Here is a 21,509-nt window from a genome sequence, read left to right as displayed (position 1 = left end):
ATAGGAAATTCGTTTTGCGAAGCACCTCCAAAATGGAAAACCCTTTCGTCTAGTGGGTTTTCCGTCTTGCGAGGCATTCGTCTTGCGGGGCACCACTGTATTTCACTTTATGAAACAGCTACAGTAATTTGACTGGAAGTGCATTTTCTGTTGAGGCTTTTTCACTGTATCAGAGATCTAAAGAAGAAGATTGCAGTACATAACATTTCATATTTTATATTAGTTTCACTTTCATTTACTTTAGCTTTTTCTTTTTTTTAGACAAATGCTTTTTTAAAAAGTGTATCAGATGTACTATAACTACGCTTTTACTTTTCATTTTTTAGGGTCCCGAAGGTGACCTTGGTTTAATTGGAATTTTGGGACCTAAAGGCCCGGTAGGACAAATAGTAAGTGATTCGGTCTATTAATAAACTCACTGTTCACTGTACAATCTAACTGACATCTCTGCAGTTCCCATGGGTTTATAGTGAAAACTCAGACCACTTTCCTCCTATGCCAGCAGATAAATAGGAACAACTGAATTTGAGGACAGGTGACCCAAAACAGAATTTGTGAGAGTTACTTACACCTTGGTTGACCCTGGTTGAGGCAGGGTCAGGTGACCTGCTTCTGACAGCAAATTTGGGGGTTACCAAGGGAGGGTAGCACATTGCCAGTTATATACTTTAATTCTAATCACCATGGAGGCAAAATTTGCTTTTCTGCAAGATTTACTGACTTAATTAGCACCATTGAAGCTTTAACCATAGATAAACCTGTTCCCCCACACAATCCCCAGCAATTAACTAGCCATAACATTTCAGAACTTGCCAAATGGATCACTGTGCAATCTGCACAAGCATACCAGTTAAGGATCACTTTTATCTTATTACTTATTACAGGTAATGGTATTGTTTGTCTGTTAAGCTGAAAAATATGTCACATATAGATAGGGCTCTTAGATAAACAGCAGAGGTCAAGTTCCTTTCAGTATTCAGGTGTTCAGAATGCATGTTCAGAAATACAATTGATTTGGTGTGCAAATGAAAGGGATGCAAACTTAACTTGTCTATTTGCCCTTCTTATATCCAGAAACGGAACTGGCCTTCTTTGAACATGAATTTTGAAATATCATTTCACTATTGTTTAATTTTCACCGGGCACGGAATTGTATGTTCTTTAAATAGTCAAATGTCGCGCAGTACTGTCGTTCATTTATTGCTCCGAAAATTTATTTGCATTTTGTTTTTAGGGAAACATTGGCCCTGTTGGTAATGAAGGCATCATAGGTCCAGCAGGCAAACCTGTAAGTGCTTAGTCTTTCCCAGGATTGCTTTCCATCGCATGAAGGTTTCCACACTTTGAACAACAAATAGACGAGAACTCTTTTGCACTGTAACATGCATGCAAGATAAAAGACTTGTTTTGTAGACAAGAACACGAGAGCACTGAATTCCCTTAATAATCCAACCTGGTGTCCTCTGGACATCCATCAGCCCCAGCCTAAATGGGCAATAGCAAGGGATGATGGGAGCTGTAGTCCAAAACATCTGGAGGGTGCACCAGGTTGGCAAAGGCTGCTATAATCCATAAGTACTGCTGCTCGGTTCATTCAGGTGGTGTTTAGCCATTCCAATATATCTGCACAAATGTTATGCATAAGTGAAGTAAAGTTAGATATCCTTCTGTTCTGTAGAAATGAATGGTTTGTTCACTGTGTAAAACACATTGTAATAAATGGTTTCTGGAGTTACTATAATTCACTGTATTTGGGGGGTTTTAAGATGACATGTATTTCTTTTAATTTCAGGGACCCAGGGGTGAAAAGGGATCCAGAGGCGAAATGGTACGTGAAAATAAAGTTTGTAATGTTAAAAATAGGGTAGGATGCACAATATATGGGACACAGCATGTTTGGGGTGATTTCTGCTCCACCCACATCCTGCAAAAGTACCAAGTTGGGGGGAGGGATCATAACTTCCTTACTAATTCCTTGTTTTCAAGAAGTTGTGGGCTGTGTTTATCTGCATCTTTCCAGCTGCTCAGGTGAACGAAATCTATGCACTTACAGTGAGTCAGATCACTAGCCTGTCTGGTTCAGTATTCTCCACACTGATCGGCCACAGCTTTCTAGGGTTTTAGGCAGGGCTCTTACCTGGATGCCAGGAATTGAACCTGGGAATTTTGCATGCAAAGGATATACAGTGGTACCTCTGGTTGTGAACGGGATCTGTTCCGGAGCCCCGTTCGCAACATGAGCAGAACGCAACCCACGTCTGCGTGTGTGCGGGTTGCGATTTGCTGCTTCTGTGTATGCGCGAGTGGCGAAACCCGGAAGTAACTCTTTCCGGTACTTCCGGGATGCAACCTAAAAAGACGTAACCTGAACCGAACGTAACAAGAGGGATGACTGTACTCTACCACTCACCTACAGTGCTTCCTGCGACATCATGATTACATAGCTTCTGGGGACAGAAGTGCAAGTGGTAGATAGATGTGCCTCTGCATAACTAGAAATTGTAGAATGTCACCAGAAACATTAGTTATGCTTGCAGCTGCAGTGTAGTGATATGGGCTTTTTGTTGAGAGCATCTTTAGGTGACGCTTGTTAATACGTTCACAGAATGGTAGCTAAGTCCAGCAGCCAGCAGCACTCAGACTAATCCTGAACTCTGTTGTCACTGCAGTGACTTGAGTGAAGATCAGGACCAGCCCAACTTTAAAGCAACCCGTGAAATTCAATATTTGTTCAGGGGTCTTGAGACGATGACTGGAACAGCAAAGGGTCTTGGGCCAACCCTGGTAAAGTGACCTTATTGAGATTTAGTACTAAGGGATGGAGCAACATAGGCCAGAGATTACAGACTTTTTCCTTTCTCAGAAATGTCATCTTCAATGCCAAATCCTTGCAGCTCAATCTTACTTGAGCGCAAAGCAATTATCAGAGACCTTTTGGAACCATGGTACATCCCAATGTCTTTCCCATATAAGAACCCACAGTAGTCTGGTCCTAATAACTTTCAGATTCGTGGCTAACCTTCAAAACAATCACTGGTTTCTGTGATCGTTATTGTTTGTGTTTTCGGCAGCAGGCATGTTCCATGCATGGTTACCAGAAGTAAATTCTTCTGTGTTCTTGATATTTTTATGGCTGTTCAGTGTCCGAAGATGCTCCTCCTCCTCCTCCTCTTATTTTTTGCCTGATAGACTACTTTGCTGTCACATAAACACATCTTCCTGTTAATGGATCTTTCCAGGGCGTTTCAGTGGAAAATAGGCGTCTCTGTGTCATTTAAGTACTCTTCTTTTCCTTTGAAATTGTGCACCGCTGGCAATTAGCAATTTCCTTCCATCACAAATTCATTGCGTGAGCCACTTGTCAGAGAAGGGGAATGCGACTGTTGGCAGCACAAAGCAATTAGCTTTGCCTTTACAGCCAGGGTGAAAGTTCTATTTCCATGTATTTTCACAGACATCAAATAATTTTCATTCAGCTCTGTACTGAGTCTGAACACATTCCTTTGAAGCAAAGAAAACCGTTGGCATCCTTCCTAGATGCCCGATTACTTTTAACACGGAATGGTATTAGGATTTCTGAGCAGAGCAATTAAAAACAATAAATAAGAAAGGGGTAGCCTTCTTTTTCTATGAATAAACAAGAAGTCAAAAGTATACTGTGTTTCCTGGAAACAATATTTTTTGTCAGTACTGACAAGGAGAGTGTACAGCAAAAAATATGCAGTGCAGAAACAGCAAGATCATGCTTCTCTGAGTTTCAGGATTATAGTCTTCTGCTCACATTGGGGGGGGGGGGACCAAGTACATCAATAGTCAGAAAATGGTAACTGATTCTGAAACGGCTGGATACAAGGACGAGGGGAACAAACTATAATGGAGGTCCCAAGAGTACTATAAGAGGTATAATATATCTCAAACCTATCTCTCTTCTTCTCAGAAAGTCAGGCTGCATACACAATATACATTTAAAACATACATTTGACTTCCTCCAAAGAATCTTGGGAAATATAGTTAACTCCCTTGCGTTCCCAGCACCCTTAACAAGCTACAATTCCCATGATTCTTTAGGGGAAAGCCATGTTCTTTAAATTTATGGCACATACCGGTACTCAGCATCACATAGCTATCCTGTTCTGGACCTGTGGAAGAGCCTGCAAAGCAGAGCTATGGCAAAGTTATTCTTCTCTTGAGTTCAATGGCATTGCAAGGCCAGAGGAAAGGCCCTATTGCTGCCACCTACTGACCTGTAGTGTTGTGGTTTTATTGTTTTAATTTTATTAAATATTTTCTGTGGCTTTTGTTTTATGGTTTGTATCTATGTCTGGAGAGCACAGAGACTGCAGCCAACTGTCATGCTGCATCCTGGGTGGTCCTATCCCATAAAAAGGTTGGACAGACCAGAAATGAGACCGCAGAGTGACACTAAGGCTTCTGAAGCCTTGCGATGCTTGTACAGACAATCATTTTTGGGTTTCTGTGACGTAAACAGGGAGGCAGAGCAGATAAGGGAAGCTGGTGTAGCAGAGAAGGCGATAGATAAACAGAGGGAATAAGACTGACAGATGAGAAAAGGGGGGGACTTGAGGGGAAGGATCAAAGAATTGTAGAATTGGACAGGACCCCAAGAGTCATCTAGTTTAACCCCCTGCTATGCAAGAATTTCAGCTAAAGTATCCAGGGGTCTTAGTATGGACCACAAGTGTAACATTAGAGCGTGGTGCTGATTACGCCAAGGTTTCAGGTTTGGGACAGGTATGGAACAGCTGTATATTTCTGCATTGCAGAAGATTGAATTAGATGATTCTCAGGGTCCCTTCCAACTCTACAATTCTATGGTTTTATGAGCCAACAGTGTAATACAGCAGCAGAAACAAAACAAAACAAATAATGCTATTCCAGACTCCATCAATGGACATATAGTGTCCCAAACAAGGGAAGTCATAGTCCTGTTCAATTCTGAGTTGGTCTGATCACACTTGGAATACTGTGTCCAATTCTGGGCACCACAGTCTAAAAAGGATATTGACAAGCTGGAATGTGTGCAGAGGAGGGCGGCCAAGATGATCAAGGGTCTGGAAACCAAGCCTTATGAGGAACGGTTGAAGGAATTGGGTATGTTTAGCCTGGAAAACTGGTTGGACAGTGTTCTCGAAGCTACCAGCATGAGTTTGACCAAACTGCAGGAGGCAGTGGAAGACAGGAGTGCCTGGTGTGCTCTGGTCCATGGGGTCACAATGCGTCGGACACGACTAAACAACAATGGCCTGGAAAACAGGAGAGTGAGACGAGATATGACAGCCATCTTCCAATATCTGTCTCCGGGAAGATGGAGCAAGCTGGTTTTCTCCTGCACTGGAGGCTAGAACCCAAACCAATGGATTCAACCCATCCCATGGCACAGCATGTAGACATTATATGGGGAGGTGTTGCTTCTCCATATGGCATGCTTATTTAATTTTCTGGAAAACACACACAGTGTACATTACACATGACTAATAAATTAATAACACAAATTTTAATAAATGACATTTTTTTTACTAATGGGTTGGCTGGTCGAAAAATACGCAGAATTGCTTGCTCGTGGCATGCTTTAAATCCTTTATTAAACCATTTTAAAATGCTAAATGCACCCACAGTATTCACAGGGGGTAGGACTGGATAAACAGAGAACTTCAGTAATTGAGTCGTATTGGGCTGACACCTTTGACAGAAAGCTTACTCAGTTTTTTAAAAGTACACAGACTCGCTTTAAAAAGTACACAGCAACTCAGGCAAATGGTCTACAGTGCACTAAGAAATCTTTGTGTAGGTCATAGCTAGTAGAGAATAGCCTTTGTCGTCCTGGTCCATTTTAATATATGCATTAAACATGTCAGTCTTCTTTAATATATGCATTAAACATGTCAGTCTTCTTTGTAAACTGCATTTCATTCCAAGGTGGTATATAGAGATTTATTTTACTTTTTTTGAAAAATAAAAACTATATTTCATGCATTTTTATCATCTCTTTTTACTCAGGGACCTCAAGGGTCACAGGGCCATCCAGGTCCACCTGTAAGTGAATATACATTATTTTAAAGTTTGCATAACTGCATAATTGTATGAACCACTCTTATATGGTGTCCCCCTCTCTCCTACCTTTTAGGGTCCACCAGGGCCACCTGGTCCAAGAGTAAGTTGGATATGTTTTCTATGATGGTTTCAGCATTGAATACTAAAAGAGCTGGGGCACTATCCTCTAGAGCTTTTGTAGTCACTATTAAGAAAGGGTGGTGGTATTAGTTTTTTGTTGCTGTAAGATTTATATACCGTCCTTCATTAAAAGATCTCAGGGTGGTTGACAAGATAAAAATACAGATAAAATACAAATAGTTTTTTTAAAACACCAATAGCCCCCCCCCTCCCACAAAGGCTGTAGAATATTAATCACCCAAAGGCCTGGTACTGAAAATGCCAGACGAACTTTCCCTGGGGAGAGGGATGTATTTCGTGTTCTCGTTTTTGTATTTTTATGTTGCAAACTGCCTTGTGATCTTCGGATGAAGGGCGGTATACAAATTTAATGAATGGGAGGTAGACAAGAGTAACCATGCCCAGCCGCCATCCCTTTCAGTGGAACATGCCCAGGAGGAGATTCTGGAGGACTCTGCCCACTGAGCAGGGGCAATGCAGTGTAGCTGGCAGTTTGAATTCCCACAACAGAGTGAGTTCCTGTTTCTCTGCCCCAGCTCCTGCCAACCTAGCAGTTCAAAAGCACGTCAGTGTGAGTAGTGTGAGTAGATAAATACCTTTCTGGCAGAAAGGTAAACAGCGTTTCCGTGCACCACTCTGGTTCGCCAGAAGCGGCTTAGTCATGCTGGCCACATGACCCGGAAAGCTGTCTGTGGACAAACGCTGGCTCCCTCGGCCTGAAAGCAGAGATGAGCACCACAACCCCATAGTCGCCTTTGACTGGACTTAACCATCCAGGGTTCCTTTACCTTTTTCCTTCTAGGCATGTTTACTTTCATGGGGCTGCATTTAGGATTGCAGCCTCGAGCTGTATCAGGGCTTAGAGAGGTTTGCCTTTAACTTGATTCATGTTCTGTGTATAAGCAATATATTGAGTCTTTATAAAATATTGCACATCATGCTGTTCCTAGGGATCCTTCCTAAAAGGCAATATCTGACTAAGCCATGCTAAGGATAGATCCATTGAAGCCAATGGATTTACGTGAATCATGGCTGACTTAAGTCCATTGCATCTACTCCGAGTTTGCGGAAGTGTGTCCACCCAAAGTATTTCATGCTTTTAAAAAACCCTCTTCTCCCTTCTTTGCCACGTTTTGCTCTTTTTAACCAGTATCCACCAGTCCTCAGTCACAACTTCACCACAAGCCTTAATGTGTTATTTATGGCAGTTGGAAGGTGCAAACTACCTTGAAGCATAAAAATGGCAATTGTAGGAATTGCAAGCAAGCCTGGAAGATTATAGTAAAATTAGCACATTCTCCTCACCCCCCCCCCCAAAAAGCCATCTCTTTTTTATAATATTTTAAAATTAGTTTTCAATTACAGTCAAATGATAGCCTCATTATAACAATTTCTAATACAATTATTAATACCAATCGTTCAAATACCAAATTATATAATTTAGATAAAGTGGCATGCTAGATTTGCTGGTTTGATGATTTTCTTTATTCCTGCATTCCAAAATCTTTTTAATTTGAATTGCATTCCAGTCATAATAATAATCCCTTTTACAACAACAGCAATATTAATACTCTTTGGCAATAAGTATTTTAATTATGTGGCAGGAGCCAAAGAATGTGCATAATTAATTTCTGGTGTTCTGATGGTTTGTTTGTTATGCTGCTGATATTAAAATGTTTAATTATATACAGAAGCAGATTGACATCAGTGTTGCTATTCAAGCCTTGATTGATTCCAATACTGCATTACAGATGGAGGTAAAAATATTTGCATGTTTAGCTTGTCACATGTATACATGTTCTAAAAGTCACTTCACTGATAAGCTGTATGTCTTCACAAATATTTAATTCATCACACATTTACAAATATCATACTACTTGGCAGGGGTGGGAATAATGAGGGGGAACTGTACATATAAACACCGCAGGATATAGAGAATAAGTTTTGCAGCTGAGTCTTTGAGACCTCTGGCCTAAATGCTCAGAACATTTATGCAATAGCGGTCTGCTTAATTGGAAACACATTATATGAATGAAGTATTGTGTTTTCGTGAGGCTGCAACTTGAGAGAGGTATGCACACAGCGCAAAGCATAATTTATAAAATGTCCTGGTGGCTTTTGTTCGGACCTTAACCACTCCATCAGAAGTTGTTTCGTCGCTGCCGTTCATGTAATAAATGTGCTTGTGGGGTCAGTCATCGCTGTAGGGGGCTGAAATGATGTTCTTCTGCAGAGAGTTCCCAATTTGTCAGAAATCAGACCACAAGGTTCGGTTACTGGGAAACGCTGTTTTTCCAAACAGGCCCACACCATTACGATCGCTGTGTGAAATAGATAAATAAATATCTCAACCCCTGTGCCTGTGCCATTCCTGAGCCATTTGATGATTTTTTAAAAGTTTTTTTTTAATTCAACCTACTTTAAGGGACAAAGCACCCATCTAACCTTTGAAGATGTGGTGGTTTCTTTCCCTTCTTCATTTCACAATTCTTATTGCCCTCTCTAGGATAGGAATGCAAATCTGCATTATTAATGTTATTATTCTTTTCCTTGAAAGGGAAGGCAGTATTCCTATTTATTGCAGCAGCAGCAGCATCATCCAGTCTCTTGTTTCCTTCCATGCGCCATTATGTATGAGAAGGATTGTGGCTTTTGGTTATTAGCCGTGACCCCCGCTAATTGATTTACGAACCTCAATTAGCGATATATGGCTGCCCGGTCCGGCGCGCTTCCCTCAGCTGCGCCACTCAGTCACGGCTCAGCAGAGTTTCACACAGCGGTGTAGAACTGTCACCAGCTTGATTCAGCTTCCAGACAAACACACAGAGTCCAGTTCGTCTATTTACAGCATTTATTCCGACATTCCCCCCAGGGATTTCCTGGGCTCCTCTCCGCCATTACAGGCTACGTCTTTTCCCCATGGAACACAGAGTGGGACTGGCAAACTTTGCCTCAAGCTCCTCCCGAGCTTCCAAAAGTGACGTCAGAATGCTGAGGCATCATGGGAACAACTTAACCAGTTAAGTTCCAACTCCCACACCCCCTCTTGCATCACATTCTGACAAGACCCTCTGAGTTCAACACCTTCCCCTTTGCCTTGTGCCCCTCCCCGGCATCTTTCCCAGGCACCTGTTGAACCCCTTCAACACTCCCAGAATCACACTGTGCGACACTTTTCCACGCACCTGTGACCTGATACCCCCCTGACCCACTTGGGCCAGCAGTTGTGTCTTCTCCGTCAGACTCTTCCCCCTCTGACTTGACAACCCTTCCGTGAGCTTTCTCCATTACCGGAGATGAAGCCTCACACCTGGACACTCCTTTCACAACCCTTGGAGATGCCCAAACCTGCCCTGAACCCTGACCCTGGATCTGGTCCCCATCACCGGGTTCTGAACCCTGATTCTGGACCTTATCCCCATCACTGGGTTCAGCCACAGCCTCCCTTCTCCCTTGAGAAGACTTTGCACCCGTCACCTGGTGACGTATTTCCTTTTCCTTGAAAAATTCCTCCAGAGCAGACCCAGTAAACTGTGACCCTCGGTCGCTCTTGAACCCTTGCACCTTGGTGGAGAACCTTAGTTCCACCTCCGCAACCCAATCCTGGAACAGTTGCGCCACCTCCCCCTGTGATTTGAGAGAGAAACACCAGCCAACCTGGCTGTGGTCACCTGTCAGCGACAGCACATATCTGGCCCCACCCAGACTCTCAGACCTCTTGGGTCCTGACAGATCTGTGTGAACAAGCTCAAAGGGCTCTTTGGTAACCCTCCCAAACCCGGGAAAACCAAGCACCTTTGCACCTTTGCATGCCCTGCACCCTTGGGACCTCCTCCCACATTTCCGGAGCTTGTACCCTTTTGTGCACCTGTGCAACTTTTGCACATGACTGGGAACCCTAGCACACTGCACCTGTGCTTTTTCAGCATTCCCACCACCCTCCATAGGTGACTCCAGAACAAAGACGTTGTTCTTGCTCTGCACCATGTTGACCCGTTGTCGCCCCCCTCTGAAAATGGAACAGGTGTCATTTTCAAAGCACATTTTTGAACCCCTGCTTCGTTAGAGCAGATACAGATAACTGACAACTATTCAGTCCCGGCACAACGTAGACCTCTCGCTCCTCCTGTGAAGGAGAGAAGCTTCGCAGCTTGCCTATCAGGTGCTGCCTGATAGCAGAAACCAAAACACCCAGCGTGTCATCGTGTCCTGGCTGGAGTTGTTTTCACAGTTGCCATAGAAGCAACAAACGTCCCGCTGCCTCAGTCCTTGGCAGCGTCCGAAAACCGCAACATCCTGCGTTGCTCTGAAGACTGGACTTATCTCAGAGTTCCCAGACAACTCTGCAGGCCTTATCTCCCGCTGCAGCAGATGGCTGGCCTTGAAGCCTGGCAATGACGAACTCCAGTGGAAAAATACTGCTCCGGGGCTCCTCCCAGCTGGCCTCCTTCTCCTTCTTCCGGAAAAGCACTCCTTGCCAGCTCCGCCCCCTCTGAACCTCCACTTCATTCCAGCACGTACAGTGGAAAACTTTAAACGTGCCTTTGGAAACCTTCCGCCCCCCCGACCTGCTCAGCAGCACTCCTTGTGGCTAAAGCATCAGGGACAGGGGCTCCAGCCATCTTTAGGCTTTTGTATTCCTTCTCCAGGGCTCTGGCCTCCTGCTGAAGCTTCACAGCAAACACAGCAGTACATTTCCAAGTGCCAATAGTCCCTTTGCCCCCCCTCTGGGGCCCACAGCCTTTCCCGGCTGTGCACCGGCTCTCACGTAGGTGATCAGCGCCATCTTGTCTTTCTGTTCTGATGCAGCCATCTCCCGGCCCTTGCTTTCCGCCTCCAGCCTCACAAACACCCTGGAGCGCTGAACGGCCTCTGGCTTCCTGGCACCCAGAACAGTAGACTTCAGATCAGCAGCCAGGTTGCCCAACTTCTTAAAGTGAGCCTCCCACAGTCCTCCAAGACCTGGCAGCCTGCCATCCTCTTCCGTTCTCCCAAGGGGCCCCAAGCTGTACTTACGATCGCACCAGCTCCTCCGGCTCCTCAGCTTCGTGGAGAAACGATACCCTGCTGTTCTCAGCTCCTTGGCTCCACAGCAGTCCTCTGCGTTTTTCAGCCAGCCGCTTTTTTTTTTTTTTAGCTCCACAGCTCTCCTTGCCTCTTAACACTAGGCAAATACATCCTTCCACCTCCTGCCGGCCCCCTGCTCGACACCGCAGATCAAAGCTCCCGGCAGTATCTTCCGTGACAGTTTTACAAGCGATGATTTATGGATCCATAACCTGTGACTTTTGGTTATTAGCCGTGACCCCCGCTAATTGATTTACGAACCTCAATTAGCGATATATGGCTGCCCGGTCCGGCGCGCTTCCCTCAGCTGCGCCACTCAGTCACGGCTCAGCAGAGTTTCACACAGCGGTGTAGAACTGTCACCAGCTTGATTCAGCTTCCAGACAAACACACAGAGTCCAGTTCGTCTATTTACAGCATTTATTCCGACATTCCCCCCAGGGATTTCCTGGGCTCCTCTCCGCCATTACAGGCTACGTCTTTTCCCCACGGAACACAGAGTGGGACTGGCAAACTTTGCCTCAAGCTCCTCCCGAGCTTCCAAAAGTGACGTCAGAATGCTGAGGCATCATGGGAACAACTTAACCAGTTAAGTTCCAACTCCCACAAGGATCTCATGCTATTGCCTTAGAATAGTGATTAGCTGTTTTGTCTTTCAAAGACAAAAATGTCATTGGGGTATACTTGTTTGGATTTTGGGGGGTTAGCATGTGTAGATTTTCTGCATATATGAATCACTTTCACTTAAAAAATTAAATTCCCTCTTTATTACGTATCTTTTACCTCGGTGTAACTTTCAGTATCTCTTGTGAATACGTTGCCCTTTCAGTTGAAAATCCAGCTTTATGATCCAGTTTGCCATTTGGCCATGTCTCAGTACTAAGCCATTTTTTGTGTGTGATACCATAAAATGTCAAATGTTGTTGTTTTTTTCTCCTTGGCAGAGCTACCAAAACACTGAAGTAACATTACTGGATCACAGTGCCGAGATATTCAAAACATTACATTACCTTAGCAATTTACTGCACAGTATTAAGAACCCTCTGGGAACTCGCGATAACCCAGCACGTATCTGCAGGGATTTGCTTAACTGTGAACGTAAGGTGTCTGATGGTAAGCCCCCCCCCCAATTGTTATTAATTGCTCTGAAATGAGTCCTAATCATATCTGTAGCGACCGTACACAATCTACGGTGCAGTTGATTTTGGGTTTAATTCATCTATCTGGGCATTTTTGGCCAGTTTGAGGTACTGTTTCTAGGTTGGATGGTGACTATGGTTGGAGAGCCAGTGTGGTGTAGTGGTTAAGAGCAGTGGACTCATAATCTGGTGAACTGGGTTTGATTCCCCACTCCTCCACATGCAGCTGCTGGGCGACCTTGGGCTAGTCATACTTCTCTGAAGTCTCTCAGCCTCACTCACCTCACAGAGTGTTTGTTGTGGGGGTGGGGAGGGAAAAGGATTGTTAGCCGCTTTGAGACTCCTTAGGGTAGTGATAAAGCTGGATATCAAATCCAAACTCCTCCTCCTCCTCCTCCTCCTCCTCTTCTTCTTCTTCTTCTTCTTCTTCTTCTTCTTCTTCTTCTTCTTCTTCTTCTTCTTCTCTGCCTCTGCAGCATGGCTCTCACACTCCTTGAGTGTTCTCTTGATTCTCCTATCGCTGCTGTAGGATTCGGCTAGCATAAACATATCACCAAGAGAAAAGTTACTCTCGCTACTCTCACAAGATGATTGTACAGTCCTTTGGCTGTTGTCACTGTGGAGCCAATTTTAAAAAGGAGAGGAAACCTTGTAAAACACTTTGTTACACCTTTTCCCACTTCTGGATTTCTCAGTTGAACATATTTGAGCCTAAACTCGCATCTATTTCCCCCCCTCCCTCTCCATCTTGGAAGCTGGAAACATAAGGCTGGCAAATTATTTCTAATTTTTCTGCCTTCCCCAACTGATAGGAAAATACTGGATTGATCCGAATATTGGATGTCCTTCTGATGCCATTGAGGTTTTCTGCAACTTCAGCGCTGGTGGCCAGACATGCTTATCACCTGTCTCTGTAACTAAGGTATATTGTTCTCTTCTGAAAGACCATCATGACAGTTTTCTGGATTCTACTTACGCCTTTTTCTAACGTAACCTCACCGTATGCGCCTAAGAACAGGAAAATACCCTGAAAGTCTTTGTTAGCACTGGATTAGTTTTCTGAAAATCAGTAAACTTCAACTCCACATTAGGGCTAGTGAATATTTGCAATATATACCATATTTTTTGCACTATAGGATGCACTTTTTCCCCTCCAAAAATTAAGGGGAAATGTGGAGCGAATGCAGGCTCCTTGGCTTCAGCAATAGCAAAAGCCTCTGAAGCGCAGAGGAAGCGCAAAGGAACCTGAAGCCTCCGGAGCGCAGCGGGAACTCGCGCTGCACTCCAAAGGCTTCAGGGATAGCCGCCTGAAGCCTCCGGAGCGCAGCAGACTCCTGGCTTCAGCAGAGAGGGAGAGCTGCACAGCACCCCTTCAGCCAAGCAGGAGGAGAAATGGAAGGGGCTCCGTTTCTCCTGCGGCTTCGCTGAAGGGGCGCTGAGCAGAGAGGGGGAGATATTTTTTCCCTCTTGTTCTCCCCCTCTAAAACAAGGTGCGTCCTATGGTCGGGTGCATCCTATAGAGCGAAAAATATGGTACTTAGGAAGCTGCCGTGCAGAGTCAGACCATTGGTTCCGCTTGCTCAGTATCGTTATTGTCTGCACTGACTGGCAGGCAGCTTTCCAGGGGTTCAGGCAGTATGTCTTCCTCACCCCTATCAAGAGATCCTAGGAATTGAACTTGGGCTCTTCTGCGTTCAAGGCAGATGCTGTACCACTGAGCTACAGCCCGTCCCCAAAAGAGGGTGCTTTGCAGCAGAGAAGGGGAGGAGAAATGTGTGCTTAATCAGCTACTTTTCTCCATGCAGGGTTGCAGGCTCATGTTTGCAAGATAAATCGGGTTCAGAACCCTGGCAAAGGGAGGAGGGAGAAGTTGGTGGGGAGTAACCTTTGCAATCAGCAGTGAACTCTTAGGCTAATGTTATACGTAGCTGCAGTGAAATGTTAGTTCAGTCATCAATTACAGGCTTGTTCCTTAGGCTGGATGTCCAAAAATAAAAGAAAAAAATAGGTATTTCTGAGTGACTGCATGATACTAAGCTCCACTTACTGTCGTCTCCAGCAGTCGTAACATTGAAATGCAAGTGGTTAGTTTGAGTTCTCAAGTTACACAGAAGACAAAACTCTTTACTTACTGATAAAATGACAGTTATCACTCAGTAATTTCTGTTGTTCGATGTGGCACTGTACCCTGGCTCCCAGAACGTTTGGTAGATTTAATGGAAAATTTGAAAAAAAAAAACAAGAACAGGAGTGTCTTAAAATGCTGTTACACCCTGGGACATAGACTAATGTAAAAGACCATCTTGTACACAGCTGAAGAAACATTGGAAAACACTAGCAAAGTGTCATATGGGAGTGACATATGGAAGAGCAGGCATTGCTTCAAAGAATGTCGTCTTCTTTCCCCATTAACATTATAAACTGCCCACTGTCATCTTCCTGCTCATATTTATGTAGTGCAAGTTTTCTGTAAGGAGGACATATTTCTGTGGAGAGCGGTATGCATGTTTTGTCTAAATAGTTTACATTAGCAGATTAAATGTCAATAGTTTGTTATACCAGTGGAAAGAAATGTTTATGAAGCCTTTGTAAAGGTATGTCTAAATTGCATGGGATGACTGTGCGTCTGTGGCTATAAAGTGCAATCTGACTTTCCACACTAACGTGTGTTTTTGTTAAAACAGTTGGAGTTTGGCACTGGAAAAGTGCAGATGAACTTTCTTCATTTACTGAGTTCAGAAGCAACCCATACCATCACAGTCCACTGTCTAAACACCCCGGTGTGGGGAACCAATGACCTACGTGCTCAGAGGCCCTCCATCAGCTTCAAAGGATGGAATGGCCAAATGTTTGAAGCAAATGCTCCGCTTGAACCAAAAGTGCTTCTAGATGAATGCATGGTAAGCCATCTGCTTGCATTGTTAAAATTTGCAGTGAAAGTAGTGTTTAGTTTGAATTAATACAGATGAGAGTCGAAATTCTGGACATTTACTTTACCCGCTACTGTTAACATTTAAGGTTGTGCTTCAGTGATTCTTATTTCTTAAGGATACCAACACAGAGACACACCTAGCACTCATGCAAAATCCAAACGTGCCTCTGTCCAAAAGTTGCAAGCAGCTGTAGTGCTTTCTTTCCCCATCACTTAGCATCAGACTCCATTTAACCACAGAGTTGTTAGCCTTGGTGTTCTTAATTACTGACTGGGCAAGTTACAACATTTCTATCAAACTGTATTTAGAAGCCTCTGTTTGGGAGAAACCAATAGTGCTTCTTAGGATGATAAAGAGGGACAGGGACGCCGTGAGCCCTTCTGCAACAGTGCACAAGTGTCACACATCCCTCTGTGCACTACTGGTACCCATGCCAAAGATGGGTCACCCATGTCCTAAATCAGTTTTCCAAACTTGGGTTTCCAGCTGTTTTTGGGCTACAATTCCCATCATCCTTGACCACTGGTTCTGTTCGCTAGGGATGATGGGAGTTGTAGTCCAAAAACACTTGGGAGACTCAAGTTTGGGAAACACTGTCCTAAACGAATGACAGAACTCAAAAAGTCAGAATGTTTTGGACTATTTGATGAAAACTTGAAAGAGCTCCTTTCCCCTCCCAATCGCTATTGAATCGCCTCTGGTTTATAAACAAGATGTTGCAATCCAAATACTTCATGTTTTTTTATTTGAGAAAGCCAAGAAGTATCCATTTACACATGATCTGGTCTTGTCATCATTTGCTCTCCCTGACCTCAGAGAGCAGAATAAATGTCAGCATGACAAGCCCTTAAAGAACTGGAAGCTGTGCAAAGTAGGTGCTAAAATGCTATCAAATCAGCATTTTCCATTTGGTTAGTTTTCTAGCTCTTTCCACTCACAGCTATTAAACATATTATGTACTAAATTTTTTGATCCTACCCTTCCGCCAAACAGCTCAGGTTAGTATACAGAAGGACATCCCATTTTATTCTCATAATAGTCCTGTGAGATGGGACTGAATGATAATGTGTTAGTCCAGTGTCAATAAATTTAGTAAGTACAAAGGAATCTGAAAACAGATTTCTGCAATTCCCCAAACTATCCACTAAAACACACTGGCTCCTTATGAAACTGTGGTGAATGCAGGCTGGAAATATAATATATGATAAAGGTAGTGCTGTGAAGTTACTGAAAAGTGCAGTTTTTCTGTGAGATTCTCTGAGATCTTTATCTCTTTCTGCAGAAAAGAGATTCCTACACAATTTCACAGATGCCTGTCTGCAGGGATTTCACTTTTCAGTGGCTTCCACTGTGCTCACATCTTTGACTGGCTGGGCAAATACAGAAATTGCAAGCTTCCAAAGCCCTCGTCAACTGTTGTTGTTGTTTTGATATATTTATAGATTGCACAAAGTTTTGATTCAAACGTTATCAATCCTGAAGTGTGTACTAAGATGTAGCTTTTAATTTATTCATAACTTTTTTTTTAAAGAGCATTTTTAGAACTGAGGATGTTACACAAAAATCTCACTTTCCAAATCCTTCCTGGATTTTCTCCATGGTGCTGTTTTCCACACAACATTAAGAAAGCATAAAACAGGGGTCAGCAAACTTTTTCAGCAGGGGGCCGGTCCGCTGTCCCTCAGACCTTGGGGGGGACTATATTTTGGAGGGGGGGGGGAATGAACGATGCCCCACAAATAACCCAGAGATGCATTTAAAATAAAAGGACACATTCTACTCATGTAAAAACACGCTGATTCCCGGACCATCCGCAGGCCGGATTTAGAAAGCGATTGGGCCGGATCCAGCCCCCCGGGCCTTAGTTTGCCTACCCATGGCATAAAATAATGTACCAAATCCTGAACACATTAATATACAAGACCAAGTGTAATGAATAAATAATTGTCCTTCGTTATTGTTTTTCTCTCAGAGGTCTAGGAAATATTAAAATAAAAAAGCATAGTGGCTGATTGTTAATGTGTGTTAATTAACACTCTTGTTATATGCATTGCAGATTCAAGATGGCAGCTGGCATAAAACCCAGTTCCTTTTTCACACTCAAGACACCACTCAGCTTCCAGTTGTTCAAGTGCAGAAATTTCCTCATCTCAAACAAGGACAACAGCGTTACATAGAAAGTGGCCCGGTGTGTTTTCTCTAGACTTCTGAATGGAGTGGAGTTTCTCACATGGAATTGCTGCAAGTAGTGGTTTTTTAAAAAAAAAAAAAACTGCAGAAGAAATATAAAGAAAAATGTTGGTGCTTTCTAAATGAATCTCAGGAAGAAAAAGACTTCCTCCTAAGAAGGAGATATTGCTCTTAAATAAAGAAGAAGAGAGAGACCTTGACAACCTTAATAAAGTATTTAATTTTCCATTGGTGCTTTTTATATTATTCGCTGGAACTGAAAACACTACATATATCTGGAAATTCTTCAGAAAACCCAGTGTTTTTTAACCTTCGTAACAGCATTGTCCCGGGACACCTTAAGGAAAGATAGAGGCATGCAGTGCTAGGAGCAACTCTGGCTAACGCTCCCAAATGTGCAATAGCTTGTATTATAATTGTATGACAATGAGTTATGCCACCGTAAAACAAATGGTTCCCTTAAACACTTAAGTTGTATTACAGTCCTTTGTGGACACAGACATCTTAACAGATGATACACTACCTCTTATGTGTTTCCTGTTTGTGTTGCCTGGTGCTCTCTGTACAACTCAAAAGTCTTTGTGGCCTTGGTCAAGATTATTTGGCTCATTTTTTTATTACTTTTTTTTGTTAGACTGTATGTGCTGGTTGCATTCATTGTAAAATTGTGTCTTTAAAAAAATATTTGGTCACATACTTCATTATGAGTGAAAACATTATTTATGTGAAAACCTTGTTTAAAATGTTTAAAATGTCTGTAGACATGGAAATGGTACACGAGGCAGAACAGTATCTGGTGCTTATAAGAAGAACAGGATTTTGTAGTTGTAGGACGGCTACACACAGTAGTCTTTTAAGAAGTTTTTGGACTGCAGTTAAAGATTTTATCTATCAAAGGCCATCTACAATGATGTATTGTGTAAATATTTTGTAACTTGTTGAAAATGTTAATACAGCATATATTTAAATGGCTGCTATTAAATTATAATAATCTTAATTACTTCAGCCTCAGGGGCATTCTATCCCAGTAATATTATACTGTTTCACATATATATTTATTTCAGACCAAATATTTTGCGGCTCAGGACCGCAATACCTCAAGGACCACCTCTTCCCATATGAACTGACCCAGACTTGTGGTCATCATCTGAGGCCCTCCTTCGTGTGCCTCCTCCTCGAGAGGTCCGGAGGGTGGCAACATGAGAATAGGTCTTCTCTGCAGTGGCCCCCTGTCTGTGGAATGCTCTCCCCAGGGAAGTTCACCAGGCGCCTTCATTATACACCTTTATGCACCAGGGAAAAACGTTCCTTTTTAACCAGGCCTTTGGGTTACATCCTTTGCCCTTTTAAAAATGTATTTTTTTGGGGGGGGGGAGCTGTTGGGTTGTTGTTATTATCTTTATTAGCTATTTTGTGGTTTTATATCTTGATTTTATTTTGTGAACTGCCCTGAGACCCCCGGGTACAAGGTGGTATATAAATTCTAATCATAATCATAATTATAATCATAATATATTTTATGCATCAAACTGTCAGAAACAGTCTAGCAACTTTAAAAGTTCCTTTCTGTTGTCAACAAGGTTCAATCCAATATTATCTGCACCTCCTTGTATTTGGGGAGGGAAAGTAGTTGTTTTTAAACAGTTTATCAGTTCCAGTCCTTTCCTCTGGAGCAAAGAGAACAAGTCTGTGCCATCTTTTGCATAATAGGCTTATGCAAGCCTTCTCCAGGCTTAAATGTACCAATCTCTTTCAACCATTCCTCGTAGATCTTACTTTATTGACTCCTCACCATCTAGTTTTTCTCCACTAGGTGCACACATTTGTCAATTACCTTCTTAAAAATCTCCTCAACATGACCATTAAAACCTGATGGATGCTTTTTGGACAGGCATTAAAACAATTTATGCAGTTCTTCCAGATTACAAGATGTCCTGCCCTGCAACTGTTAGATCCTATGAAGTCTAAGATTTGACGTCTAGTTTCATGAATCAGAATGGTAAAACCTACGAAGCATATACCTCGAGTCTGCCCACCAGCAGCAGAAAGCCTTTGCTTGGTGTTCTGCAAGCTTGTTAACTCATTAATGTAGCCCTACTCCCATAGCTTCAATTGTAAGATCTGACATCTATAAAAGGAGATGTAAAGGTGAGAAAAAGTCATACACATAGGGCTTTGTGGCTTAAATGTTCAGAAGCAAAAAAACAAACAAACCAAAAACCCACAAATGTTTAAAATCATTCTTATTTGTTGTGATTTAAGTGGCAAAGATGGAGTTTGGGACTTGGTTCATATTTTTTTATGCATCTGGATCTGAAAATACAGCTACTGCATTTGTTTAAAGAAATCTACACCCTTCCTGGATTTAATGCTTCATCCATTGGTTAGTAACATCATTATTGCAGATGTTTCTGCTAGGAAATATACCAGGGTTAGGAAGCAAACAAGTAAAGTGTCACTGTTTCACAGATCCACCCAAACCAACGCCTCATAAATTTTTCAGTTGCTGTCCAAAAAAAGAGAGGATTGCATTGTAAACAACCCTAACTCTAGGGTCAAGTCTGTTACTTGAGAGTCTCATCAAAGGGATCATTCTAGCGTAAAATGACTTGGAAAATGTAGTTTGCTTATACTGCATTGTAATTTCTATCTGCTGAAGAGTTTAAGGATTTCTACTGAAGTGCTTAGTGCTCCTGAAATTTTATTACCATTATATATGTACAGTGGTATCTTGGTTTAAGAACAGTCCTGTTTATGAACAATTTGGTTTACGAAATCCACAAAACCAGAAGAAGTGTCCTGGTTTGCGAACTTTACCTCGGTCTAAGAACAGAATCCGAACAGTGAAAGGGCACCGGCGGCAGGAGGCCTCATTAGGAAAAGCACACCTCAGTTTAAGAATGGTTTTGTTTTAATAATGGGCTCCAGAAATGGATTAAGTTTGTAACCGAGGTACCACTGTATAATGTTATGCTGGCGATAGCTGGACCACTGGATTGCTCTGCCCTGCTACACAGATGTGATAACTGAGGTTAATCCGAGACAAGCTCATGAGAATTCAGCTCTAAAACCTGTTGTCAACACCAGGCCTCCACAATATAACATAGGAAAAAAAGGAAATATATTTGCACAGGTGCAGAGTGCCTTTCCTGGGCAAGTAACAGTATAGGTTTTTTAAAATTTCTGAGACTAGAAGGGTGTCTGTGGCAGAGGAGGTGGCTTATAAATTCTAGACAGTGGCTGCCATCTTGTGCTACATGTTATGAACCATCCTGGGTATAATGAGAAAGCAGAAAAAGAAAGGAGGGGTTTCCTTTCATATCCTCCAGGTACTCTGCACATTTGTATGTGTAGATGTGTGAGTGTATACATGGTGGAAGCATCAGGAATATTAAAAACATATGTACGCACATAGTCATCCCTTGATTCGCCTAGAAACAATTGTTTTTTATGGTTGTAGGATGTGTTTTTAGGATTTTTCAGAGTAGATCTGGAAGAAGCTACAGCAAATTAATACAACCCTATACTTGTTTGCTCAGAAATAAGTCCCAGTATCTTCAATGGGGCTTATTCACTAGAAAGAGCATTAAGGCTTGCAGCCCAGGATAGGTTATTCAGAATACACTGCTGAGTAGGAGCACTACTCAGAGAGATTGTTGTCTCAAAACAATTTTGTGTAGCTAGCAACACTTCCTTCTTTCAGGCTGCAAAGGACATCTCATATCTTACATAGCCAAGTTAGGGTTACCACTTATAAGGAACAGTCCCAAGTGTACACTTATGGTGAGGAGTTCAGAATATGTCTCCCTGAAGGCCACAGCTCATCTGTTACACCTTTACACATGGTTGCCCCTTTAATATTTACATTATTTCCCAGACTGGAATTGTGTAACACGAGAAGCAGCCTTAGCCGATGTGGGTTATAGACAAAGGCCAGGGGAAGGGGAAGTCCCTTCAAGCCACTATATTGTGAAAAGCCGGGTCTACA

General features: G+C 42.7%; 1 protein-coding gene across 1 annotated transcript in view; it reads left to right on the top strand.

Moving 5' to 3' along the window:
- COL24A1 (collagen type XXIV alpha 1 chain) overlaps positions 1 to 18,518 on the top strand; it is a 167,683-nt gene extending 149,165 nt beyond the window's left edge. The window contains exons 51-60 of the mRNA XM_083510891.1: positions 327 to 389; positions 1,235 to 1,288; positions 1,793 to 1,828; positions 6,019 to 6,054; positions 6,146 to 6,172; positions 7,884 to 7,949; positions 12,204 to 12,372; positions 13,211 to 13,320; positions 15,083 to 15,298; positions 17,388 to 18,518. Coding sequence (XP_083367017.1) covers positions 327 to 389; positions 1,235 to 1,288; positions 1,793 to 1,828; positions 6,019 to 6,054; positions 6,146 to 6,172; positions 7,884 to 7,949; positions 12,204 to 12,372; positions 13,211 to 13,320; positions 15,083 to 15,298; positions 17,388 to 17,534 — 924 coding nt within the window. The 3' untranslated portion in view covers positions 17,535 to 18,518. The remainder of the gene's footprint in view (positions 1 to 326; positions 390 to 1,234; positions 1,289 to 1,792; positions 1,829 to 6,018; positions 6,055 to 6,145; positions 6,173 to 7,883; positions 7,950 to 12,203; positions 12,373 to 13,210; positions 13,321 to 15,082; positions 15,299 to 17,387) is intronic.
- Positions 18,519 to 21,509: the final 2,991 nt, after the last annotated feature.

The sequence above is a fragment of the Podarcis liolepis genome (assembly GCF_965112155.1).
Source record: "Podarcis liolepis genome assembly, chromosome: 6".
Lineage (NCBI taxonomy): Eukaryota > Metazoa > Chordata > Lepidosauria > Squamata > Lacertidae > Podarcis > Podarcis liolepis.
This window is presented reverse-complemented; position numbering and strand designations above follow the sequence as displayed.